Source organism: Ambystoma mexicanum, chromosome 2q, assembly GCF_040938575.1.
Source record: "Ambystoma mexicanum isolate Mex_15411 chromosome 2q, UKY_AmexF1_1, whole genome shotgun sequence".
NCBI lineage: Eukaryota > Metazoa > Chordata > Amphibia > Caudata > Ambystomatidae > Ambystoma > Ambystoma mexicanum.
Genome location: NC_090924.1, coordinates 1,405,025,667 through 1,405,053,020, shown reverse-complemented (window position 1 = coordinate 1,405,053,020; position 27,354 = coordinate 1,405,025,667). Strand labels below are relative to the sequence as shown.

The 27,354-nt window shown below is 49.6% G+C and overlaps 1 protein-coding gene across 7 annotated transcripts in view; it reads right to left on the bottom strand.

Moving 5' to 3' along the window:
• The window catches only part of TBC1D5 (TBC1 domain family member 5), a 2,783,701-nt gene that overhangs the window by 1,844,174 nt on the left and 912,173 nt on the right, over positions 1-27,354 (bottom strand). For all 7 annotated transcript variants that reach the window (XM_069648897.1, XM_069648892.1, XM_069648893.1 and 4 more), the window contains one exon: positions 2,616-2,682. Coding sequence is in view for 2 of the 7 variants with exons in the window: in XM_069648892.1 (XP_069504993.1) it covers positions 2,616-2,682 (67 nt within the window). In the remaining 5 variants the exon portion in view is untranslated. The remainder of the gene's footprint in view (positions 1-2,615; positions 2,683-27,354) is intronic.

The following is a 27,354-nucleotide window of genomic DNA, read 5'->3' as shown; positions in this document are numbered from 1 at the left end:
CCGCCAATGATCTCTGCCTGAATGCCTTAATGCCAGTAAGACTGAGATCCTGCTCATTGGGACACCAGCTCCCTCCTTTCCTCTCTATCTGGCCGCCCACTCTGGGCTCTCTTCCTGCTCCTTCCTGTGAGGCTAACAACCTTGGTGTCATTTTAGACTCCACCTGCACCTCCACAGAGGTATTCTTCCTTTTCTCATTTTCCCCCAGAAGCTCACTGTCTCCAGAGCTCTGGTCCTCTCTAGGCTGGACTATTGCAACAGTCTTTCTAAATCTTCCTGCCTCTACTCTTCAACCGTTACAACTTATCCAGAACAGGACTGCGAGACTTGTTCTTGGCCCCAAGCCCAGGGATCGTATCTCTCTAGCTCTGAAATCTCTTGACTGGCTCCCTGTAGCTGCAAGGATCAACTTCAATACCCTCTGCATTGTCCACAAGGCTTTCTGGGGCCTGGAACCGCTCTACCCCCAACTTTCAAAACATCTTCCTTCTTGAGCTCTCCACTTATCCACCTCCATCTCTCCGAGGGTCAGACGCTTCTCTAAGCAGGGAGTTAGGGGCAGATCTATCTCCTCGGCTGGGTCTGCCTCTGGAACAGCCGCCCTACCTCCCTCAAACTTGAGCAGAACCATGTTCAGTTCCTGGAAGCAACTCAAGATCTTCCTTTTCGCTTCGGCTTTCTCCCTTCCTCTCCCCTGCTCATGCTCCAGACTGCTTCGCGCACTGGTCACCCTCTGAACTCAGGCCCAGGCTTGTGAATGTCCCTTTGGCCTCGCACTGCCTCTAGGCTCCCCGGCACTTAAGGGTCTGTATCTGCAACCCTACAGTCCCTTCTCGCTGCACTTATGAGCCACCCGCTGGCTGCACTTGTGATAACTGCACTTCCCCTTCCCGTCCCCCCTGGCACTTCTCCCCTTCCCTCTTCCTCGCACTTGTGCAATCTGAATGACACAAGGCCTAGTAAGATCATTATTTGGTCCTCCCTCGTTTCCCTCTCCTTGTCTTGTCGCGCATAGAAATACTTGTGTACAGGCGCGTTATAAATTCCCCATCATATCTTATAATATCATGGCCATGTGTATTCACACACGTCAATTGTTGAGGGATTACATTCTACTGGAAAGAATTGCTTCCAGTGGGTGGGAACTCCTAAAAGCATGGAGGAAGTGGGGCAGGAAGTCCGAGTACAATGGCTATGCAAAACGTTACATGATGTGGTAATGTGGCGTTTTCCATTTTGTTGGTGACATTTGTAATTTGATTTTTTCCAGCACATTCTTTTCAGCTTGAACTGTTAACAGTTACTGAAGAATGCTCATCCTTATTACTGATAAAGCTATCTTGTGCAGGTTGTGATGTGATGTGATGTGCTTATTAAGTCTCAATTCCAGAACCGGTGATGCTTTGATAAATACATTAACTTGCATTATCTGTTTGGCTTTAGAACTGCAGATATTGAATCTTGAAGCTTGGGTGCCTGAAACTGCCATGATCGGTATTGTGGGACATTAAAGGATCATGGTCTTTGAATGGGCAACTGCTGGCACAGTAGGAGGTGACTGACTGACGGTGGATGCCATTAGACTGATTTTTCCAGAAGGATCTGAATCAGATGATGGGATGGGTGTGGCGGGTACACCGAGGTGGGTCTCGTGGTACTGACTCTCCAGAGTCGTCAGAGGCACCTTCTCAGGGGTCGATCAGACATGTACTGTTGTTGGCTGTTAGCCTAGGTTCTGGTTTAATTGCTCACTGCTTAGGCATACTATAAAAGCGAGGGTTAGGGACATTCTGCCTTTTTCTGCTCTTATTGCGTTGCAATGCAATACACCTTTACTACTCTCTAAAATATATTGTGAGAGTTTGGTTTCTCCATTAGTAGCAACAAGCAAATAGGAGTCCTTCAGAACCTTATCATAATCCTTGGACAGTAAAGGCTTTCGCATCACATGACCCAACATTAGAGGCAAACCTAGCATGGAGCCAGACAAAAAGGATGGGCAGCGTGCCTAGTTACATACAATGCATACACACATCCCCTTTACTGCACTACAAAGAGAATGCCACAGTACAATATCTACAACATACTCAAATGGCTCACTCACCCACACTGTTCATACACAAAAATACACTATTTCATGCACTGCCCAGATAACACACAAGCACTAGACGACATGTCCTTATACGAAAAGTACAACAATGAATTACTCTTCAACACAATCATATGATTTTTACAGCACATAGGAAAGCTGTGCACCGCCTGTATCACAGTGTCATAAAGCATTATTACTTTGAGGGAAACGCAACATAATTTAGCATATAATACAGCTGCAATGTTATTGATTAAATAGTCCAGAATCATCATTAATGCACAGATCCATCCAGGATCTGTCTTCCTTCAGCCTGTAGTACCGCCTGCCCCATCTTGCATTGTCTAGGCGAGGACATGGTGGGTAGGTCATCTTTATGAATGTTGCAAAATATCAAATTCATTAGAACAATAGTCATTTGATGCATAGATTGTTACCCCCACACACACATGTTATTCATTACAGTCCTTTTAGGACTTCTGTGTTGCTCATTCCAGTGATACAGTGCAGACTTCATGGGACTTACCTGATTGTTTTGGCCAGTGGGATCCCCCTTTTCGATTCTATCTCCCGAATACGGAGGTAGCTCAGAGCTGCAAGAAAAGAAAGACTTCTCAGTGGTGCAAAGAAAAGAGACGCTTAGGATTTATTCCACAGCCTTCTGGTCAAGGAGATGATGACGTGACAAAACATAACTGTCAGATACTGTTTGATCCCCACATTGACGATTTGCCAAGGTGATATGATATATAATAGGGCATTTATAACGCGCTTATATACAAGTGTTTCAAGGCGTGACAAGGGAGGGGGAAAAGAGGGAGGACAGAGACAACGATCTTACTAGGTCAGGTGACAATAAGATCGCGCAAGTGCAGAAGAGGGGGGAGTGGTAAAGTGTGGGGGTTAGAGGGATGTGGGTAGTGCAGTACATAGGATAAACAGTAAAATAAATAAAAACAAATAAAAAGTGCAGGCATCAGGTGTCAAGTGCTGGTAGGGGGCTGGAGGGATACAGAAACAGCCCCCGAGTGCAAGGGTTGCCAGGGGGGCAGTGCAGGTGTGCAACTGACGGGGAGGGGACCTGGGCCCGAGATCAGAGGGTAGCCTGGTAACCAGTGCAGTTTTAGTTTCAGCCAGGAATTCAGCAGGGGAGAGGAGGAGAGAAAGTAGAAGCAAAAAGGAAGGTCTTCAGGTGCTTCCGGAACAGTAGATGGTTCTCCTCAAGTTTCAGAGAGGCAGGGGGGCTGTTCCAGAGGGAGGCACCAGCCAAAGAAAGATCTACTCCCAACTCCTTGCTTGGAGAAGCGACTGACCCTGAGAGAGTTGGAAGCGGATGAGCGGAGAGCTCGAGAGGCAAGATATTTAGGAAGTGAGAGTTGAAGGTATTGAGGCCCTGGGTTAACCTACTATAGACCGTTGGGTGACTAGTGATCCCACATGATGACCATGGTGGATGTACTTCGAGACCCAGGTACAGTAGACTTCTCCCACATAATCAATGGGTTCCCAAAGCTCAAACCCCCAATAAATGCATCAATGAAAAAACCGTGGTACACATATTGGAATGCATTATTGATGGTCACTTTTACCAACTCCCATATTCAAGTAGATACATGAGGTGACCGACTACCATGACACAAGTAGAGAACACACTAGTTTAGGCCACCAGGAATGGAGACTAAGCACAGGTAATGAAAAGCCCTAATCGGAGGACAGCAGCATACGCAGCAATGAGGAAGGGCACACAAGTGTCCCAAACTGGCCTCTTCCATAAAGGCTAAAAGCAGACCAGAGAATGCTAACAGTTTTCCATTAATTTACAGATTCTAAAAATCTGTGATCCCACAATGTATGCACAACAATAATCAACAAAATCTGCTGTGGTAGTCCCGCTCCTTCATAAACAAATAAAAAAACAGACTTTGGATCACACTTCCTTACAAACTTTTTTTTAAAAACTGGAATATATTAAAGTTACTTAGAAATAGCTTAAGCAATAAGGCAGGGAAAACAAATGCCCACTTATTTTATTTATTTATTTATTGGACATTTGTATGGCGCCTATACACAAGTGTTTCCAGGCCGCCACAAGACAAGTTGGGGAGGAGGGCATGGGAATCACAGCAACACAAAGCGGTTATGTTTGCCTTGTGACAATCCTACCGTGCAAGTGTTTCACAAGGTGGGAAGGGGCCAGGCCCTAGTCGCAGCGCAAGAGTGAGAGTTAGCACGGGAAGTGGAGAGGGATGGAAGAGGAGAAAAGGAGAGTCTTTAGAAGTTTCTGGAACTTAAGAAGCTCCGGCTCAAGTCTGACAGGGAGGGGAAAGCCAGCAGAGGAAAGGGATCTACCTCCCACTCTCTGCTTTGAGAAATGTTTAACATGCACAGAGTTGGAGCCAGAGGACCGAAGGACTCTGGACGGGAGGTATTTAGGGAGGGAATGCTGGGTGTAAAGAGGTCCCAGGCCCCAGACAGCCTTGTGGATGATGCAAGGGCTCTTGAATTTGATCCTTGCGATTACCGGGAGCCAGTGGAGAGATTTAAGGGCCCGAGAGATGCTGTCCCTGGGCATGAGGCCAAGGATAAGTCTCGCAGTCCTATTCTGTATTAGTTGAAGGAGGCAAAGCGAGGAGAGCGGCAGATTGAGGACGAGGCTGTTTCAGTAGTCTAACCTAAGGCGAACCAGGGCCTTTTAGACATTGAGCTTCTGGGGGAAGGTGAGGAAAGGAGAAGGTAGACTTCTTGGCAAGGTACGTGATGTGTGGAGAGAGAGAGAGGAGTGATGATCCCAAGGTTTGTTGCTTCACAGGTGGGTGAGGGGAGGGGACCCAATGATTCTGGCCATAGAGTGTTGGGGGGTGGAGTGACAAGGGGCAGGGATCTCAATAATAAGTATCCAGAGATCCTACTGGCATTAGGTTAGAGATTATTGGCAGAGCACCATGCTTGAATAGCAGTCATGCAGTTAGGTATGAGGGAGGAGGTGGTAGAGGATGGCAGCTTGAACGAGAGCAGTGTGTCGTCTGCATAACACTGAAAATGAAGGGAGAAAGTGGAGATCAGGTGGGCCAGAGGGGCGAGGTAGATGTTAAAGAGCCATTGCGTTAGGATAGAGCCCAGAGGGATGCCACAGGTAGAGAGTGTGGTGGAGAAGAGAAAAGGACCCATTTGTGCTTGGGAAGGTTTGTTAGAAAGGAAGGTGGTAAGCCAAGCCAGTTCCCTGTCCGTGATGCCTAGGCTATCATGGAGACGGTTTATGAGGATGGAGTGGTTGTCTGTGTCAAAGGCAAAAGAAAGATCAAGGAGGATCACAACAGGGGGAGTGACAGAGTGCAGGTTAGAGAATAGGTCGACAGGTGTTCAGGAGAGCAGTTTGTGCCTGTGGTCATGGAGGCAGCCAGCCACTTCGGTGTGGAGGGACAGTTGGGGGGGGGGGGATGACCAGCTTCTCCATGAGTTTGCCCAAAAAAGTGGCTGATAGAGATAGGGCGATAGCGGGCAAGAAGGGTCAGCAGATGAATTTTTAGAAGATGGTGCACAAGAGAGTGCTTAAGGGGTTGAGGGAAGGAGCCAGTGGCGAATGAGTGGTTGCAGAGGTCAGTCAAGGCTGGGGTGAGAGAGGTGATGTTGTCCTTGATGGTTCTGGACAACCCTAGAGATCTCATCTGGTGCTAAGGGAGAGACAGAGTAGAGTATGTGGGAAGAGTATAAAGGGGCAAGGAGGCGAGAGAAGGGGGGGGGTGGAGGGAGAACAGATTACAGAGAGGACAGGATGTCCAGCGTTTTGGAGGAAAAGTGGGCAGCCAGTGCAGAGGGTCTGGGAGGGAGACTGAGAGGAGCAGACTGCGGTAGGATTGGCAAGTTCCTTGCAAATTCTAAAGTGTTCAGCCGTGTTATTGGTGGCTCCAGAGATGCAGGATTGGACATGAGCCCTCTACTTGGAGCAGATGGAGAGGCGGGATTGCCTTTGGAGTAGGTGGCATGCCAGTTTGTTAGAAGATGGGTTAGATGCCTGCCACTTCCACTCTGAAGCTTTGCACTTGCGTTTCAAAGCGACCAAGTAGGAATTATAACATTTGGAGGCAGGCTCCATATGGATCCTTATGACGGGGGCAAGGGTGTCCAGGGTGTTAGAGACAGAAAGGTGGAGTTTAGCTAGAACAGAGTCAGAAGGAGAATCAAAAGAAGGGGGCGGAGGAGGGATGAAGGAAGAAGCAAACGCAGCAACTGACACACGCTTCATCGGTCGAATGATGGAGAAGGAGACTGGCAGTGCGAGCGGAGGCATCATTGAGTAGGGGAGGTCAAGGTGGGAAGAGAGGAGAGAGTGGTCAGACCAGGAGAAAAGGGTAATAAGAGGGTTGGGGGGTAGGGGGGAGCATCCAAGGTGTGTCCAGCAGAGTGGGTTGGGCCGGAGGGAAGGATAGTGAGGTAAAGAGTGTTGCAGAGGTTGCGAAAGAGAACAGTGGGCATGTCGAGATGGATGTTAAAGTCCCCAAGGAAGATAAGTTTGAGGGAGGAGGTAAGAAGAGAGGACTACAGGTCGGCCCATTCTGAGAGGAAGAGGGAGGTCGGTCCGGGAGGCCTGTAAATGGTAGCGAGAGTAAGAGAGAAGGTAGGCGAGACAGAAAGCCTGCAGACTAGGCTTTCAAAGCATGAGTAGGTTTGAGTGGGGATGGTGGAGGCAGGAACTTAGTGCTTGCATGCAGACTGTGCACGTTTAAAAATGAAGCATGCACAATTGGTAAATAATTAAACGATAAAATGTGCAAGATGAACACCAAATTAATGTTCCTTAACAGTCTGCACATTTGATCACAACACATCCTGCCAGAGAACCGACAGTCTGGTGACATAACATCGGGAACACTGACCTGCACCTGACCCAGACGGGATTCTGAATGTTAGCAATGCCACTTGCGCATTTAGTTAGACTTGTGAACATGTCCCACACTTGGGTGGAGCTGTGAACATTAGCCTGAATCGCATTTGGATAGAAATGCGAATGTTAACATGCCCCACATGTTGCATCATATCATTGTGTACCCTGCTTTCCTGTTCCCCATGTTGTTGCTATATATCTGTATCCCCCCCTCCTGTCACTGTAAGCCCAGCCCCATGTCTCTATGTGTCTGTGTGTCGCCCTGTTCCCTGCCATCCTTTTCACGTGCCTGGTCTCGGGCGCTATAAAGATAACCATCCTATCACATCACTAGGCTTACTCTCTACTATACACCATCATTCAACTTCAACACAGCTATACCCCCGATTAATTCGGCCTAGCTGTTCACATACTAATACGACCCCATGAACACCTCATCACCCTAATAAAATGCAGCTAGCCGAGCACATTCCGGCCTAGCTGCTCACATAGGCGTCCTTCAGGCCTAACGCAGCCAGAGCCCAGTCTGGGTGTCCACCCACCAGACTGTACACATCCAACTGATATTTTCAGCACCACACCTAACCCTAGGATGCAGCTAACATCCGGCAATTACATCAGCTGCACACATCTCGTGCACCCATGCACCCAACAACATTATCTCGCTCTACTGACCTGAACTACGGTTCGCAAGGGCGTTCAACCTACCTGCGCTTTGAGATCATACCAATGATATATAGAGCGCTATATAAATGGCAAGTAACATAACATAACAGAATTAAGTCTGTGATAGCGATTCATGTGTGAAACCGTCTTAGCACCTAATGCACAATGGGCGTGTGACAAATTGAATAAGCATCCCCCCCTAACAGTAGAATGTCTGCAAACCACTAGGCATATACACTCTGTTGCCCTGGATGTCCCTTCTGCTACTCGGCTTCAGCACAGGGCTTCATTTAATGTATGTGCTCTGAATGCAGTCCTTTCGCACCTTGTAAATCGATCCCCTGCAATTAATGTGAGGGTGAGTCTCCTCGAAGACACTCCAATGTATACATTATATTGGCCGGTTATCAGTGGGCGAAAGAGGGTTCCCAGGCACAAGAACAGTTATTGAAGCTTGCCAGGGATGTGTCACTGCTAGGTCTTGCCCGCTTCTGGAGTTGGGTGTGATATTCTGGGAGGCCCATGGATGCGAGGAGGGAGTCCTACGGCTGTGATTAGGAGGGGAAACGCGTGAGGTTCTGGCATACCCTTACAGCATGCAGCCGAGAAACAGGATAAATGGAGCACAGAGATGGGAAGAGGGCGAGGAACACAGAATAGGTTCAGAAGCAGATGCATGAAGCTTGGAGGAGACACCGACATATAGCATCGGGCACATGTTTGAATAACTGGTTGACATGAATGCTGGCTTTTTCACATGCCAGGACCACAGCGGATAACGATGCATGGGATTTCAAGGTGTGCTTTTTTGCCACATGGCATTGCGAGTATGGTTAGTCCTGTTGGGTGTAATCACCCAAATGTCACTGTGGCGGATTAACGCAGCCACTTCCAATATGGTGGACAACACAACTCAAGAGGAAGCAATTGCATGTCCTGCCACTACACACAAGAGTGGGACAATTCCTGGCTGGCATTTTCAGGACATCTTCAGGAAGAGCCTTACATGCTGCTGGGATTCACTCATTCCTGCGCCGAGTTTGCACCCGTCTGAACTGGACTTCCTTTGGAGTTCCTCTATTCACAGCTTCAGTTTCCCGCCTGGTCCAATTGCTGTGTAGCTTGCTCCTTCATAGAATAATGTTGGAGAGATTTACTTCCCTGGATCCTTTGACTTCCTCTCGAAAGAGACAGCAGATATGTGCATAACCTCTGGTGGGAAGGGTCTTGCTAGCTTGTGTAATACTAGTGAATAATCGCTATTGGCACCCAGGAAAGGGCACTCAGCCAAACAGGTGGCTGGAAACGCAGATGAGGACCCAGCATACCATCTGATTTTTCCAGCCGCTGGAGGCCCTTTCCTGGGTGGCGTCATCTTGATTGTGGGGAGGCAATGGGTAGGCTCTGCCTGTTGCCACCACATGCCCCACCACTCAGATATCCCGCACCCATTCCCCTACCCTTCCTCCCCACTTACCTCCAGGACTGGATGTTTGTGCTCTGGTCCTGGCGCTCCCTCCCGTCCTTGGTGCCCGCCATGGAAACTGGATGCCTTTTCTATTTACTATGACAGGGGTAATCTTGCTGCTTTTTGTTTTCATTTGAGATTGGGCTTGCACAATATGCACAGAGCCCAGTTCTTCCATGAAAGAAAAGAAAAACGATTTGTACCCTGGATAGAGCCCTTGTCAGGGGGGGGTACATGGCCAGTAATGGCCCACAGCCCTGCTGAGGTTATTGCTTTGCTTGGGCCTGCCTATGCTCAGGCTGCAGGGCTGTTACTGGCCATGTACGCCCCACCCCCCACTGGGGGGCGATATCCATATTCACCTGTGAAGTGCGATGGGGAGGTAAACACTGGTAAGAAAGCGAGGGGGCAGATCACAGAGGTTTTCCAGGGCCTCGATCTCTGTTGTAAATGTATAGTCAATGTACAAAGCAACTACCTAGGTGTGCCATCTTAAATCGGCAAACACACACCTATGCATGATATAAATGTGACACAAAACACAGTCTTACATTATAACACTTGAGATTTTAAAGTACAACTAGAAGACACTGGTCACTCTAGAACTAGATTGCTATTAATTAGATGCCTCGCCCAACTGGATCCTATTCTGCCTCGTTGGTGTGGACACACCCGAGGGTGTCTGCACCAGGACCCCTTGCTTTCCTAGTCACCCACCCCAGAGTCTGAGGGATTCTGGTCTATTTTACCAAGGTCAATGATGTGAACGCTATCGAGCCACCTAGGTATGTAGCATCAAGGGAATGGTCCGCTGTAACTCCTGCAGGAGAGTTGCCATCCATCAGAACCTTATCTGAACAATGCATGTCAGCAGTGAGAGATTCGATGAATAAAAAGAGACGGAAATTACAGTACTGCGAAATTGATTACGGCTCTGTTGTAAGGGTCCAGATCCAGTGATGTCAAGGGACAGCACAAGTACCATTTAGGCAGGTAACGTGGTGACATAAAAGTCACGTAGTGGGTGACGTCGGGAGTGGTGACGTCATTGAGCCTGGTGCAGGTAGTACAGTTATGCTGTGTTAAGACACACGAGCTGGGATAGCGCAAAAGGCCTCACGGGGAAATGGAAAGGCTCAGTACTGGGGTAGCTTGTTCAGCACGGGCCTATGATATAGGATATGATGTGACATCTATAATGCGCCTATACTCAAGTGTTTCTAGGCGTGCCAGGCTTGACTTATGGGGTATCGTAGTAGGGGGCTTTTGAGCCATATATGAACATTAGAGAGGCCATGTTTTTAGGCCCATGTTAGTTGTAGACAGCTCATAATAGCAGGCGTTTGTGATGGCAAGGTTCATCTTTGAAGACTAAGAAGAAACAGTGGGGGGTTGTGGGGCACGTGACAGGGAACCAATCAGAGGAGGATGGTTTCCGTGTTCCTAGGGTGCAACTTTGTAAAGTATCCTCGCTGACCTCCGCAGGGCACATCATTGGTCAGACTCTGTGAGAAGGTCTTGCCTCGTGCCATCTCAAGATGCCATGTCCAATCAGTATGCAGCAGGTTATCCATTTGTATATTGGGCAGTGCTAACCAATGACTATTGTTTTTTTGGCTGATCAGCACAATAACTTAATTGTGGGGCAGTATGGGAAGGGTTGTCACGTCACGATCGGTGTAGATGTGATTTTGTTCCAACATTTCTATTTTAATAGATTTCATTTAAGGTAAAGGATACTATAGGGCTCTGGCGTATTTCCACCAATCGGTTCCTGTGACCTGCCCCAAAAATGTAACTAAAATGTTGTATGGTAATGTTGTACATTTTGTATAAAAAGTAAAGCCGCAGTGGGTGGCGTTCAGCTCATTTCATTCTGTTCAGTTCCACAGGGCTGTCTGAACCATGTCTCCCAGCTGTTTGAATCCATTAAGGAACAAGTTACTTACCTGTAACTGTTGTTCTCCAGCATGGGGTCTGGCATGGATTCACATGCTCATTAATATTCTCCGTCAGGCCGGGAATCCTCAGTAAAAAGAAAGCAGTCTTCCTTTTAAAGCTTGAAAACTGCCTTTCTCCTATTAACCAATAACTGAAGTCTGGGTCATATTGCACCCATCCAATGTCGACAGCCTCCCAAAGCCCCAACCCCAGTGGGGATCTTCAGATTTGAAAGCATGTAAAGTGACAGTATAAACCCAGAAGAGCCACTGCAGGGAAGGAGGGAATATTTGCATGTGAATCCATGCCAGACCCATGCTGGAGAACAACAGCTACAGGTAAGTAACTTGTTCCTTCTCCAGCAACGGGTCCGGCATGGATTCACATGCTCACAAATAACGACTACATAGCAGCACAACATTACACAACCACGGGAGGTGGCAAGGATAGACAGAAGTACAACCACTTACTCCTGGAACAGACTCACCTCAAACAAACAGGTTGTGTAGCATCATCTTGCCCACTCTTGACTCCTCCCTGGAATCCCAGTCGATGCAGTAGAATTTTGAGAAGACCTCTACGTATGCAGCCTTGCAAAGTACAAGCAGGGGAATACCAGAGGAAACGCTGTCATTGCTGCAGTGGCTCTGATTGAATGGGCCCTTGGCCATCTTGGAAGAGGTCTGTTGGCCAAACGATGCAGAACATGATGCAGCTAGAGGGCAACCTGAATATGCAAGCCTTCTACAGGGCCTTCCTGTGATTCACAGGTCCAAAACTGACAAAGAGTTAACACATCTTGCAAAAATCCTTTGTGCCTGCCACTTAGAACTTCAAGGCACGAGCAACACCCAGCATATGCAGCGACCTCACCAGGCGAAAAAATTATAAGTTACTCACTGACGTAAGTCCCCTTTCCTCCATACTGCATGTGGCATCCCTTCCTAGGGACGGGAGACGGAACCTTTTTCACCAGAAAAAGTCTTCCCCTTTAATTTTAGAGGCGCACAGGGGTGCAGCCCTGGGAGCATGCGCTCCCCCGACTCAGCCCTCTGGCACCACACCTCAGTCCCCATAGACGCGTCGACAATATTTTAACATTGCCCAATGACACCAGTTTTATTAGGGGGGAGTATGGTGGGACGTATGGAGGAAAGGGGACTAAGAGTATGTTAGTTACTACGGTGAGTAATTCATAATTACTCTTACATTCCGTCCCCTTTCCTCCATACTGCATGGGCGATTGCAACTGAGTGTAGCCCCAGGTTGGAGAGGGGACCCTCCTTAAGCAGATAGGTTCCTTAGAACCACATGTCCGAAAGCTGCGTCTGATCTAGAGCTGGCATGCCAACAGTAATGCTTACTGAAAGCCGAAGGGGTGGCCCAGGTGGCCGCCCCGCTGATTACCTGCCACAGTACCTGCCATTGGAGTGCAATGGCTGTGGCCTTGGCTCTGACCGCATGTTTGTGCATGTTAGCTGGAAGTGAACTGTGCTGCCCCTCATAGGCCTCCTTGATGGCTGAGACCATCCACCGTGCTACAGAGGCCTTGGATGCCCGTTACCTGGGCCTTGACCCCCAAAAGTGACAACCAGTGTGTCCGACTTGCGGAAACCCTTGGCCCTGTCCAAATAGAATTTCAAAGCGCGTCTGACATCCAGATAGTGCAGAACTCTTTGAGCCTCGTCGGCAAAGAACGCGGGTAGCACCATTTCCTCGTTTAGATGAAAAGCAGAGGGTATCTTTGGTAGGAACGCTGGGTGTGTCCACAGGACTACATTATCCTTGTAAAAAGTAGTATATGGCTCTGACGCCACCAGAGCCTGGATCTCGCTAACTCTGTGAGCCGAAGTGAGGCCCACTATCAGGGTTGTCTTAATGGTGGCCAGCCTGATGTCCACGGACGCCATTGGCTCTAATGGCTTGTGAGCCAAGGCTCCCAACACTACATTGAGGTCCCCCTCCATGTTGTGGTTTTTTGATGGGCGGGTAAAGACTTGCGAGGCCAGTCAACTGCCTCTTGACTATCGGGTTGGAAGAGGAGAAGACCTCCTCCTCCGAGTTTCTATAGGCCCCTATGGTTGGCAAATACGTGCAGCATGAGTCCACCCGCACACCTGAGTGTGCAAGGTGAGCCGGGAAGGAGAGCACAGAGCCCAACGTGCATGTAAGGGGGTTGATCTCCTTAGAGTCTGCACAGTGACAGAACCTAGTCCACTTACTCTTGTACTGGCTCCTGGTAGCCTTGCACCACGCACACTGAATGATTTCTAAGTTAGCCTGTGAGAGGCTGAGGTGCCTTAGTGTGACCTGCTCAGGAACCATACAGCGGGGGATAATTTTTGTGGTGTGGAGTGGATGCCCTGCTGTGCCAGATGTGCTGGGCCCGTCGGAAGGTGAATGGGTGGCCTCTCCGAAAGGCTGAGCAGCTCCGAGAACCATGGTCTCGCCAGCCACCATGGAGCTATCAGAATGATGCTGAGGTGATGAGATTCCTTTATCTTGCAGATCACCCTGTGGACCAGTGATGTGGGCGGGAAGGCATATGCTGTCATGCCGTTCCACTGAATCTGAAATAATCGCCCAGGAAGCAAAAAGATCCACCGGAGGATGCCCCCATCTGCTGAAGATCTCCCACAGCACCTGGTCGTTCACTCATAACTGTCCACTTCCAGCCTGCTGAGCCTGTCCGCCTCCAAGTTGGATTGTGGCTGACCGTGAGGTAGATTTTGTTCTGCAGGGCCCATTCCCACATGCTGACAGCTAGTCTGCACAGTGGAGAAGATCTGGTACCCACCTGCTTGTTGACATAGTACATGCTGGTGGAGTTGTCTGTCTGGATGAGGACAACCTTGCCCCAAATGACCGGAAGGAAAGCTTTGAGTGCTAGCCAGAGGGCCTTCAGTTCCAGCCGGTTCCAGACACCATGGACGATGTGGCTGTCCACAGTGGCCCCACAGCCCGCGAGAGAGTAGTCCGTAGTGATGGTGACCTGCGGGGCCGGCTGCCGGAAGGGCTTGCCCATCTGCAGGTGCAGTCCCTGGACCACCATGTGAGGTCCGAGTGTAGAGAAGGAGGACCATTGACCAGCTCCGCTTGGGAGCCCCGCTCCTGATTCCATGATGCTGGGAAGTGCAGCTGTACTCTCCTCATCCGGAGTCTCGTGTGGGGGACGGCCAGTAGGACCGCCGGCATGAGTCCCAATAAGTGTTGGTACCACCAGGCCGATGTCACTTCTCGGGTGAGGAAGTGAGTCGTGGCCCTCTTGATGGTTGTGATCTTGTCCTCCGAGAGGAAAACTCTCTCGGAGCACATGTCCCAGATGAGGCCCAGGAAAGTCAGTCTCTGCGTAGGTTGCAGCTGAGGCTCTTGAGGTTGAGCAAAAATCCCAGGTCGTGGAGTGTGCTCATAAGAGTGGTGGAAGTATGGTGCACCGCCTCGGGTGATATCGCCCTTACGAGCCAGTCATCAAGGTACAGGTAGATGTGGTGGCCCTGGGCCCTGAGGAAGGCGCCACTGCATTCATGAGTCTGGTAAACACCCTGGGAGCCAAATTGAGGCTTAAGGGTAGCACCTTGTATTGGAAGTGGAAGCCCATGATCCTGAACGGTAGAAAGGAGCGATGCGGCTGCCAAATCGGGACGTGAAGATAAGTGTTAAGATGGAATTCTGAACTATGACCTTGTGGCCAGAGGTTCAGAAGGCCAGCCAAGTTTCTTGGAGCAGGGTAACCTTCTGGACAAGCCAGACCAATCAAGGTAGCATTAGCGGCGGTCAAGACTAGGTCTCAGGAGGGGTGAGGATGACACAGACCTCAATGAGCACACAGAATAAAGGACACTTACAACTCACTCCAAGTCAGGTGTATATATATTAAAAATACAAATACATTTATTCAAGGCCTTTGAGTTTCAACACAATAGTTATTAACAGCAACACTTTTAAACCAACACAATCCTACTAAAATAGATATATACAAAATCAAGGGGCATAAAGGGTTAATGCACGAAGTGTGTCCACAATCTAGAAAAAGGGAAGGAAGCAGGTAGTGCAGAGAGTCTTTAGGCAGTTCTGCAGTAATCACAATCCTAACTGAAAGGCAGTCCAGCCCTTACAAAGAGGGGAGCCTAGTGCTCAAATGTACTTGAAGTGCTGGCACAGGCGGCGGTGCAGATGGGAGAAAATAGGGTCTCTTGTAGGGTCTGTAGCAGCTCAGCAAGGTGGGTGAGGTGATGCAGAATAGGTTCCCACTATTCGTGGAGGGTCTCCCCGAGAAAGCAGAACAGGTTCAAGGGGTTGGGAATAGTTTGATAGCTCAGACTATCTGTGGAAAGGAGAGGGGCCCTCAGGGGCCACTCATGCATAGAAATTGATGAATGCACTAGATGCCACCGGTAAGGGTTGCCATTCCTCACAGACCCCTGGCGCACATCGGACCAAACTTCAGTAGTCAAGTCCAATTCGGTTGCAGGTTCAAATGCGGCAATCTCGCGGCTCTGTGACTTTCAGCGATGAAGATACAGCGTTGATTCCCAAACGAGACAGTGGTGATTTCTCCGCTCCTGGTGGATGGATCAGGCGAGTTTCACTGTAGCAGGCTTCAGGGCACAGAGGGGCACAGCTGCAATGCACTTGCAAAGTTCGTCACCACAGCTGGGTGACACAGTAACCGTGTGTACTCCGGTTCGGGTGCTCTCTCATTACTCCAGACCTGGGAAGGCCAAGTGTACAAAATTCGGTGTGAGAGTGCCTTGAACACAGAGCTTGCGATGTACCAAGTTTCAAGGGCCTCCTCGAAATGGCAGCGGTATCAGAGCAAAGGTCCTGCGCAAGCTGGTCAGCCCACTGGTTGGCCCAGGGACACTTCCGAGAAGGCTTACTTGCAGGGTTTGATGAAGGTGCCGAGAATAGTTGGTCCCACTATTCCAATGGGTCGTAGAGCCTTCACAGACCTTCTAGTTCGATCAGATGCAAAGGGGTCCAGCGGGACGACAGCCGGTCAGTGTGCCAAACCTTCCAGCAGGTCACTAGTGGTTCCTTGACTCGGCTTCTTAGTTTCAGGAATCTTCAATCCTATCCTTCGTTCAGTGAGAGCTCAAGAGATCAACATGGTATGGGTGTTTGGAGCCTTCGCTTATCCAGAATCTCCTTCGTGCTAAAACTAAGAGGACCCAATGGAAGATCTGCTCACATATAGGCACACCAAACATGGACCAATCAAGGACCACGGTGGTCCCAGGCATTCACAGCACACCATACTCTCTGGCACCCAGGATGTGTATTGGAACCAGACAGTCCAACCCACATCCTGGAAGCACACACAAGGCATGCAGAAGCCCGCAAAAGATTGGCATTTCGCGGGAGAATGCATGCCCAAATAAGAACTGAGCCTGGTCGGCTCGACCTGGGGAAGGTGAAAGGGCAAGATGGCCAAAGGACAGGACAAAGAACCTCGTGGCATCACCATATTGGAGCCAGGCCACCTATTTGTGCCATACACGGTAAACATGGTTTACCTGGCAGGAAAGGGTAAAACAAATACATGAAGATAAGCTCCAACCAGCCCTGTCCAAGGCACATTTGCACTTCTCCTAAAAATCTGTTCGAGACTATCTAGGTTGTTTGAAAACAACAGGAAGACACGTGCACGATACTGGAAGGTACATTGTGCACTTGTAACATGTTGCAGAAAAGTTGCAACATTTACACGGATTAAGGGAAACAAAGTCTCCCAATACGGACTGTCTTTAAGGGCAGGTCAGTTTCCCCATAACAAAGTGAGTGAAAAGCCCAGGGGAGTGCAGCTGAAGGCTGTGCTCCTCTGGCAACGTCAGACTATGGTGTATAACAGCAGCAAAAAGTTGGGGGGTACACAACTGGAGGGAAAATTACACATGAAATTGAAATCTTTCCTAACAATAAGCGTCCTTCAGATCCAGGGAGCCCATCCAGTCCCCCTTGCACAATGTCTTTGCTAGAGTGCTGGCATAACCATCTTGAATTTTTGCAGAGGGAGGGTGCGGTTGAGGGTCAAAAGGTCCAACACAACTCTCAGGCCATCCTGGATCTTCTTCTGTATGCCGAAAAACCTGGAATAGAAGCCCAATTCTTGCTGGGAGGCTGGGACTTCTTCCACTGCCTGGCTCTCGACGAGCGACCAAATCTCCGCCAATAGAGTTGCTGCCCCAATCTGTGGGAGGGAGGAGAGGAAGGGATCAGTAGGCGGTACCCATTGGATACTACAGAGAGGATCCAGGAGTCTGCGAAATTCTGACGTCAGAACTGTGCGTGAAGAGCAAGCCTGCCCCATACCGGACACACGTGGACCCGAAGGGGCATGTCATGCCTTCTTTCCTCGGAGGCTGTTGAGCAAGAGAGGGACTGGAAAAAACCTTTACCTCCACCCACTTTGTTGTTTGTGCCAGTGTTGACTCACCAAAGGTCTGGCTGCCTGGACCGCCGCTCTTGGAAGCCGCGGAACCCTCTAAATATCCGCCCCTTGTCGGAGCGTTGATGTGACTGTGTGTACACCTTGGGTGTGGCGTTCGTAAGGATAGCTAAAGACTTCGCAGTTTGTAAACTGTTTTTCTTTTTATCTAGCTACTAGTCGGTGGTGGAGTTAAAGAGGTCACCACCCTCGAATGGAAGGTCCAATATGCTTTCCTGGACATCCAAATTAAATTTAGTAGCCCAGAGCCAGGCCATCCTGTCCTGTCCAGAGGTGTCATTGTGGGCCGCGGTGGATTCCATGATGTCCTGCGCCACCATTTTAGCCTCTGCCAGTCCCGCCTTGAAGAGTGACTGGCTCTGTACCAGAAGTTCTGGAAGGAAGTCAGCTATCTCCCGTCAAAGCCTCTGTCTAATGGCTAAAATCATGGCATCCACGTTGGCCTGATGAAGATGCATCGAACTGTTGGAATAAAGCGTCTTCCTGTATGCCTCCAAGATCTTATCCTCCTTGCCTAGCAGCGCAAAGGACGAGGTAGCCGAGGATGACTGAGGCTTTGAGTAGAGCGACGCTGCGGCAATCGCCGAAGAGTGTGGATGAGGGTGGGCCGACAGCAAGAGTGTATCCCCCTCCATTTGCCTGTACTTGGCGTCCAGACGTCGATTGACCGGCTGGAACAAGTAGGGTTTGAGCCACTCCTTTTTAGCTAAGGCGATAACGTCCTTTTGCATCAGGATCCCCGTTCTAGCCGAGGGGTGTAGAGTGAGGACCTCTATGAGCACCCCTGCCTCTGGTTGTTCGACTTCGGGCTGAGGAGGGCCCAGGTACTCTGTCAGCCCTGAAAGTTGTTCGTGGAAGGCTTTGGCTGATGGTGGTGTGTCGGGGTCTTCTTCCTCATCTGTGTCCACCTGGGCGTCCGGCTCGTCCGGCACGGGAGGCGGAGTACTGGGCGCCGAGGTCGGAGGTGTGGAGACCGGAGCCGGAGGCTGCAGCGGAGGCTGGTACGGAACTGCCTGAACTGTGGAAGGCAGGGGAACCGGAATCTAAGGGGCATCCAGATCACATGTGTGAGGAACTTTTCAAAGACCCTGTCCTCAGAGGTCAGTGGGATGGCAGGTGATATTGACGGGATGACTGGCGCCTCCGGAGGACGGTGCGTTTTGTATCTAGTTCTATCGTATTCCTGTTACAGCAGGAACCTGCCTTGCTGATGGATAAGCTGTAGGCTACGTACCTGGTTGACCCCAGTCCCATCTTTTAACTCGTTCACCCACCCGCACCCTATCAGAAGAGCGCCCATCTTGTTTGGCACTTCGGCCATCTTGTCGAACTGCATTCCAAGTGCCGAAGTCGTGATGCTTGGCTCACTGGACCCAGCCTCCGCCAGGACTCTTGAAAGTGGAGCATGAGACCTGCCCTGCACCTCAGTTTGAGACCTGGTAGGCGTGTCGCCCTCAGCGACGTCACCGGTAGTGCTGCGTGTAGGCGCCCCCTCGGCCATGTTCCCGGTACAAATGTGTAGCCCCCAGGGTGTACACCCAGTAAAAGAAGCTTCCGGTCCCTCAGCACTGTCTTCAGGAGGATCTACGTACCCCTCGCCTGGCAGCCGGTAGCTGAATTAGCCTCGGTACTTGTGCTGGTATAAGAACCTGAGACGTTCTTCCCGCTCAGGTGTTTCCTTGGGAAGGTGTCCCCTTGCGGGGTGCGTTGGGCAAGAGCGGCCCTACAATGGGCATTGATCGATGCTTGATGAAGTCCTTCAGGTCCTCTCGAGGCAACCTCTCAAAGAGCTCCCTCCACCTAGCCAGTCTATTCTTCAGGGCACGCAAAGAGAGTATGTTGCACGCAGTACCACCTTCCCATCCGTGGTCGGGGCCAAGGCAGCAGAGGCAAAGAGCCTGGGGATCTGATGTAGGGAAGAGCCCCTCATAGGCTGAAGCCCACTGAAGTCGACATACGCCGGGGGCTGGGGAGGGAAGCCTGGGGCCAGAGGATTGAGTACCTGATTGATAGAAGAAGACAAAAAGACAGAAGAAAGTATCCGGAGAAGAGCGTGTGATATTACATGGCTGAAGCCAAACCCAGTAGTGCTGGTGAAATCGGCCGTTCCCGTCGACGCGGAAAAGGTGACCGAGGGGTGGCGCCGGAGGGCAGAGTCAGGGGAGCGCATGCTCCCAGGGCCGCACCCCTGTGTGCTTCTAAAATTAATGGGGAAGAAGGTTTTTTTCTGGTGAAAAGGTTCCGTCTCCCGTCCCTAGGAAGGGACGCCCCATGCAGTATGGAGGAAAGGGGACAAGACGCAAGAGTAGGATTCGGAAAGAAGAATGGAAGCACTAAGGGTTCGTTGAGATGGAATTCAGAAGGAACATTCGTCATAAAGGTGGGGTGTGTCCGAAGCAACACCCTTCATAGCGTGGAAGGACAAGTATGGGCGCTTGCAGGAAAGATCCTGAATCTCCCTGACCCACCTGGCCGAGGTGATGGCCACTAGGAAATCCGTCTCCCATGAGAGAAACCTCAGCGGGGCCTGATGCAATGATTCAGATGGAGGCCTCATGAGTTTTTGTAAGAACAACATTGAGCTCCCAAGATGGAGCAAGGGCCTTGGCTGGCGGAAAAGTCCTGAAGAGACCTTTCAGAAACTCGTTGACAAGTCTGTGAGACCACAGCAATGGGCGGCCCAGTGACTGCGTGTAACAGGAAATGGCCACTAGATGCACCTTGATGGAGGCGTGGGCCAAACCTGCCTTGGCTAAAGACAACATGTACGGCACAAGCTGCGGGGCTGTGACGTGCAGAGGTGTAATCTTTTGCGCCCTGCACAATACAGTGAAGCGTTTCCATTTGTGGCCATAACACGATAGTGTTGAGGACACACTAGGCTTGGCCAGGTCCTCCCTATATTCTAGAGGAATGTCAATGCCCAAACTCTAGGGCTGCAGGAGCCAAGCTGTGAGGTTCAGTGACACAGGGTCTTGGTGCAGTATCGTTCCATCTTCTCTGGAGAGGAGGTCGGAAAGGAGAGGATTCCAGACGGCCAGCGCTATCACCATGTGAAGCAGATCTGTGTACCAGATCTGGCAAGGCCCTACCCCAATCAGAGGTATTGGAGGGAATGCGTACAGGAAGGAAGAGGCCCTCCCATCTAAACAAGAATGCATCTCTCAGGCAGCCCGGCTAGGGAAACCTGCTGGCGAAAGCCTGGCACTTAGAGTTTGCTGCTGTCACAAAGAGGTCTATCCGAGGTCAGCCACACATGCTGAAGAGATGTGAAGTCTGTGCCAGCTGGAGCTTCCATTCGTGGCAGGATTGCAGCTCCCTGCTGATGGAGTGCGCAATGGTGTTTTTGATGCCTGCCAGATGAAATGGGACGAGAAACATGTCCTGAAGAATGGCCCTGTGTCACAGGGCCTGCGCCCTCCAGGAACATCACAGGGGAGCGGGTCCCGCCCCGCTTCTGGATGTAAAGCATAGTCGTGGTGTTGTCTGTGAAAATCCTCACCACCCACCCCTGCAGATGAGGTAGGAAAGAATTGAGGGGCTAAAACGCCAGCAGCTCCAGAACATTGATGTGTAAAGCCTTCTCCTCTGATAGATGCCACCCCTGCCTGCGACCGGCCCCTGTATATCTCCTGGGAGGTGGAGCTGGAGGGCTAACGGTACATGGTGGACACGTAGCCCTTCAAGGTTCTGTTTAACTTCCCTCTAGAGGATCAACAAGACTAAGAGCATTGCTGCTGCAAGGTCCCCAGCGATCTTGCTGTTTCAGTATCTGCTTTTATAGCTTGCAGCGTTTCGTCCACCACTTTGTCGAAGAGGTTATCCCCATCGAAGGGCATATCCAACACCTTGAACTGGATATCTTGTCTAAAATATGTAGCCTTCAGACAGCCTTGACGTCTGAGTGCCACTCTGTTTCCCAATTGGAAAAACCTGAGTATGTGACATCTAAAACTACTGTGATGGTGTGGTCTGAGGCCACCTCGCACTCCTGAAATAGTGCCAAAGCCTTAGTCTTTTTGTTATCAGGCATAAAATCCAGGAACGGGGCCAGTTTGAACCATAACGCCCTATCATAACAGGCCAGGATGGCCAGGGCATTGGCAGATTTCACTGTTGAGGCAGCGGTATAGATGATATGCTTGCCCATTGCGTCCAGCTTTTTTCTTCCTGGTCAGGGGGAACCATGGATTTGGAGTATGGGTTTGCTGAGCACTTAATGGTGATGGCTGAAACTACAGAGTACGGGGACGGCTGTGATCTGAGGCATTTAGGTGCCAAGTCAGGCACCCTGTACTTTTTCTCAAGCCTGTCCCATTTTGCTGGTGTAGAGCATGGGGTCTTCATGAGAACTGGGTCTTCATCCAAAAGAACGTGCAGCAGAGGAATGGACATTACGGTCTTTCTGGTCAACGTAGTCTCAGGTAAAGGAATCCCTCCTTTTTCTTTTCCTCCAGCACCCAGTTGAATAGGGTAGATGCCCTTGAAAGTAGGAGTGGAGGTAACCCACCTCGTCAGGAGGCGATGCCCTGGTGTGGAGGGGGGAATCGACATCCAGCGATTCTCCATCCGGTGGCACAAAGTCACCAAACGCAACTGTCTCTGTAGTGCCTGGGTCCGTTCCAGTGTCCACATGGAGCGGATCCACCACCAGTACATCCGGAGTGAAGGGTAGAGTTGGCCGCCTCAGTGTTGGAGGGTGCTTCGGACCCACAGAGCAGGATCTGTGCGGTGGTCTTGGTGGCCTGTGGCGGGTCCCCACCGGAACCATTTGGAGCTAGAGTCGCTGTTGTATTTCTGACACAAAAGTATAGTCAGAATATCCAGACATGTCTCTAGGGACTTGTTGTGGGACCACTAGAGCTGGCACTGATGTAGCGCTAGTGCATCTTGGCTGGGTGGATGGCCAGTGCTGTTCCACTAGGGGGGTCTCTACACCCATTGGGTTATGCCCTCCCTGGTCCGAGCAGTCGTCTTCCTGCAAGGACTCTTCATCCAACTTGTGTAGATAGCCACGACAGGATACCTTGCTACTTCTTTTAGCCCCACCATAGTCCTGGGGAATAAATCCATCGGTGCAACAGACCTTTTGACCCTCCTGCCTTTTTCGGGAAAAGAATAAACGACTGGGGCCTTCACAGACTGGGGCGGTTGTGGTCATGGCTGGAGCAGTAGTAGTCGTGGGCTGGGGAGGTAATGTAATCCTTGAAGATTTCACTGTGGACATCACTGGGGGTTTGGGGGGCCAGTTATCTCTGCAGGTGAGGTCTTGGAAGTAGGTGTCGATGAGGACTTTGGTGCGCCCTCCTTGCAAGTGTCTTTTCATGGTCTATACTTCCACGAAGAGCCGTGTCTGGAAGAGCGGGTCGGTATCTCCAATGACACACCACACACCGGCTGGCGTAGCGTGGACGGGGAAGGCGAAGGAGAGCGGGAGTGCTCTAAATAGGGATCCGCAGCACCAGTGGCAGCAGCAACAGCGGCCCATGCCAGATCAGCAGTGTGGCGTTTAGCCATTCTGTTGATATCCTGCCAAGGAACATCCTCTGCAGATCTCAAACTCTTCCTTGAGGGAGAATTCTCCAAAGCTTGTCTGGACCTGGAGGGGGCCTTTGGCCTGGAGCCATTTCTTCCTTCAGTCACACCACCAACCTGCATTAACTGTCTTGCTTCGTCTTGGCTGGGAAACATCTGCAAATCTTGCATCTGTCCTTGTCATGATCCAGATGCAGACAATAGGAGCACATCATGTGCCGATTTCCGACATAGAAGTACCTCAAGCCAAATCTGGTGCAGAGCTTGGAAAGACCCCTCTTGCCTTCTACCGACATAGTGACTAGGCCTTCCAAACTGGAAAAACGAAAATCCGACAGTATAGCGGTAGATCTTCACCGGCAACGGATTCCCCCACCAACGGTCAGGGAACTAGAAAGCTCGAGAGTACTCGCAGCACTGAAGCATGCAGTACAAATCTGAATATGGCCAGAGGGGGAGTGGGGTGAGGTGCGGGACTTAGGGATGGGTGCAGTATGACCTAGACTTCAGTGATTGGTTAATGGGGGAAAGGCAGTTTTAAAGCTTTTAAAGCAAGACTTTTCCTTTTACAGAGGATTCCAGGCCCGATGACTGGGAATAACATGAGCATGTAATTCCATGCCAGACCCCATGATGTAAAAATCTGCGTTCATTTTTGCCTGGTGTACGCTCCTTCTTCTGGATTACTTTTCTTCCCTGTTATTACTTTTGAGGGAGGACTCCTGATAAAGCTAAATGCCCCTCGGTCAACATCTGGGACACAGCCTTTGGCCCACCGTTAAGGGACATGGCCCAAAACCAGTATATCAGATCTGCAACTCAGGTGAGGTCATGGACGACCTGCTGACCATGACGTCTCAGGTTAAAAAACCTTCAGACACTATTTTTTTGTTTTAACGTACAGCTACAGAAAGGATTTCTTTCCTACCGCCAAGTTCCAATAGAAGATGCCTTAACAGGGTTCAATGTAATAATGTCCCCTCAAAAATAACGCCATGCAAGGAAATCACCAAAAAATTGATGTTTTGGGCAGGGACATTATTACATGGAACATGCGGGGGACACCACTGCAACCCCTACTCCCCCTATCCCTATATATAGTAATATATATGTCGCCACAAACTTTTCCCGGCGACATTATATACGGCGACCATATAGATCGGTATATTTTTAGCTGATGCTTTTAACAGATTCAAGACTAGACTATTGCACTCACTTTAATGGGTTTCCCAGCATATGTCATGAGGAAGCCCCAACGAGTTCAACGTTTTACTGGTAAGATTGCCTATCTGGGCCCATGTGACCCCAGGACTTAACCAGTTCCACAGGATACCCATGCTATCGCAAATAAAGTTCAAGCCATTTTAAGTGACCAATTATGCCTTCTACCAAAGAGGACACACATTTTAGTTTGAACATATTTTTGTATCCCGCACTGTCCCCTTCAAGCAGGAAACCAGAAGCTATTACAGGTGGGGGTGAGGGAGGGGCAATCATTTGTGGTTCAAACTACCACCCTAAAGAGTAAAACCAGAATTCAGATGATCACCTCCTGTTTAGGAAACTGCTGAAGACCTTTCTATTTCTTCCTCGATAGTGCCACGGTGCACATAGGGGCACACGTTGCACTGAAACGTTAAATGCATACACAGCTGTTGATGCACTCACTGTGTAAGGAGAAAGATTGACCACCTTCATCCTACACGTGAGGAAAAACCTGAAGACCCTACTCCTCAAAGAACATTTCGCCAATCACTGATCGCTGTAATGAACCCCTTCTCTTCTGCTACAGCTGCATCCCACCTGCATCCTCTGGGCGTGTCCGTACTACAGAACTCAGTTGCTCCCCGTCCAGGGTCGCACTTCAGAAATCCCATGCATACCACACTCTGTCTGAGCTAGTCCTTCAGGCAGGCATGGCAATCTAGCCATCACGCTCACTGCCTTCTGGGAATTGTATTTCAGCAAATCTCAATGTAAACAATGGCTTACTAGACCCAAAAATGCAAAGGGCTGTTGGGTAAATAGCTACGGCTGATTCGGGCGTCACATATAATAATTTAGCATTTATATAGCACTACAAAACACTGCTGTGGTGCTCATTTTTCGACCCCGGAAGGATGAAAGGCTGAGTGTGGCCCTGCTGGGATTGGAACCTGCATCTGCAGGCTCTGCACAGACGTCAAAGCGAGCGCTCTACTCGCTGTGCTATCACACCGGATAATATCAAGGTCCACATTTGTTTGTTTGTTTATTTTATTTGTATAGCGCACCTGACCCAGAGGTATCTGTGCGCTTGAAGGTAAAGGTTACAGGGTACAATTTATACATTTTATGCAGGTATATTACAATTTATACAGATATATTACAAATAAAACATTCTAAAAGGCAGTGACAGGAAGGAATAGTATACTTTTAGAGGGGTAATGGACAAGGTGAAGTCGGGAGAGGGGTGGGTCATGTTAGTTTTTGTCCAATAACCATGTGATAGCGTCATTTCTGAAAGATTGGTAGGTATGGATTTGATGTCATGTGGGAGTGTATTCCATATTTTGGAGGCTAGAACCGGGAAACTGGTTCCACCCGCTCTTTTTAGGGTGTACCTGGGCACTACCAGGCATGCAGTGGTGGTGGATCGGGTAATTCTAGTTGATGATTTCAGGGTGAATTTGTTTGTGATATAGGGTGGAGCTTGGTGGTTCAATGCTTTGTAGGTAAGGCAGAGGGTATTGAGGTCCATTTTTTCTTGTATGGATAGCCATTTGCAAGATATTCTGGTGGCAGAGATGTGCTCTCTTCTAGGTATGTTTAATGCAGCTCGGAGTGCATTATTTTGTAGAACCTGTAACTTGTTGATTATGGATTTGTTAGCGCCTAGGTATAGGCCATTGCAATAATCCAGTTTGGACTGTATGAGTGCCCTAACCAGTATGAGGCAGCTATTGGGTGACAGTAGCGGTCTACTGGCTCTGATCAGATTGCCAGTATAGGCAGTGGCTGAAGCAGTCATATTTATTTGTTTGGCGAGGTTTGTGTTGGCATCATGGTAGAAACCAAGGGTTTTTACACTTTTGACAATAGGTATGTTGTTGCCATCTATAAGGATGCTAGTGTAATTAGGAGTACGTTTCAGCAAGTTATTAGGTGAGCCGACCAGGAGTAAGTCAGTCTTGTCATCATTCAGGCAGAAGCCATGTGTGCCATCCATGCCTGAATGATGGAGAAGACTTTGTTGATCCGGTCGACATCAGCGTCGTAGTTGCCTGATAATGTTAAGAGGATCTGGGTGTCATCTGCATAGTTTGTGTAGGTGACACCCAGATAGTCCAGTTTGTCGAATAGGGGCTTGGAAAGATGTTATACAAAGTGGGCGAGACACAAGAGCCTTGTGGGACACCGCAGGTGATGGGGATCGGGTCTGCCGCCGCTATGGGTGAGAAAGCATTGCTGCTATGAGGAGAAAGAGGCGAGAGCAGTTCTTTACTGTGGTTATCAGCGCTCCAGAACTGTGAAAGGTGGGGGAGGGGATGTACAAAAGATTGTTTAGATGGAAAAGTACCATTAGAACCGAGAGCAAAAACATTAAAACAAAAATCATCCAGAAATCCGTTGTGTGCTCTTTCTTTCACGGAGAACGTCTCTCTGACCCAGTTCTGTCCATCTCCCGGTTATATTTTGGTAACTTTTGATTTCAGCAGTGCTAAAAATGCAGCTATTGCAGCTCCACCATCTGCTTTTAGCCCCTGGATTTGATAAATACTGTCAAGGGGGAAAAATATAGTCCTATAATTTTCTGAGGATCTGTAAATAAACGCCAGCGGAATTTAAACTCCGAACAAAGCCAGCAGGGCCTGCCCGCCCTCTCTCTGTACAGAGTCCTCCCACTTACTATTTTGGTCTTGAATTGTTAAGAATTCAGCTTGGCATTATCAATTGTTAGAGCCATGCGGGAGGACTATTCTCCCGTTGCCATGACGGGGGAGGGGGCAACTGGGGTCATGCGCTCGCCAGCCTTTATCTGCAATGGGCCACTCTCAGCCCTCAGTACAACCCTGGTAAATATCACATCGAACCGTGCTCATCCTCTGCAACCACAGACAAATCAAGTAACAGCATCAATTTACCATTAATGAACACTGTACAAGGCTCTAACATGGGATAACTGACCACTTCCCACCTTACTGATTCCAAGCACAGTCCATTTTCTAATGGTAGTGCTCTGAAGAATATTCATTAGTGTGATTAGAACATACTGGCTGGGACAGGATCCTCCCACTGGTAACTGCACCATTTCTTTTGTTTAATGTAATAGTAGCCTGGAGCCA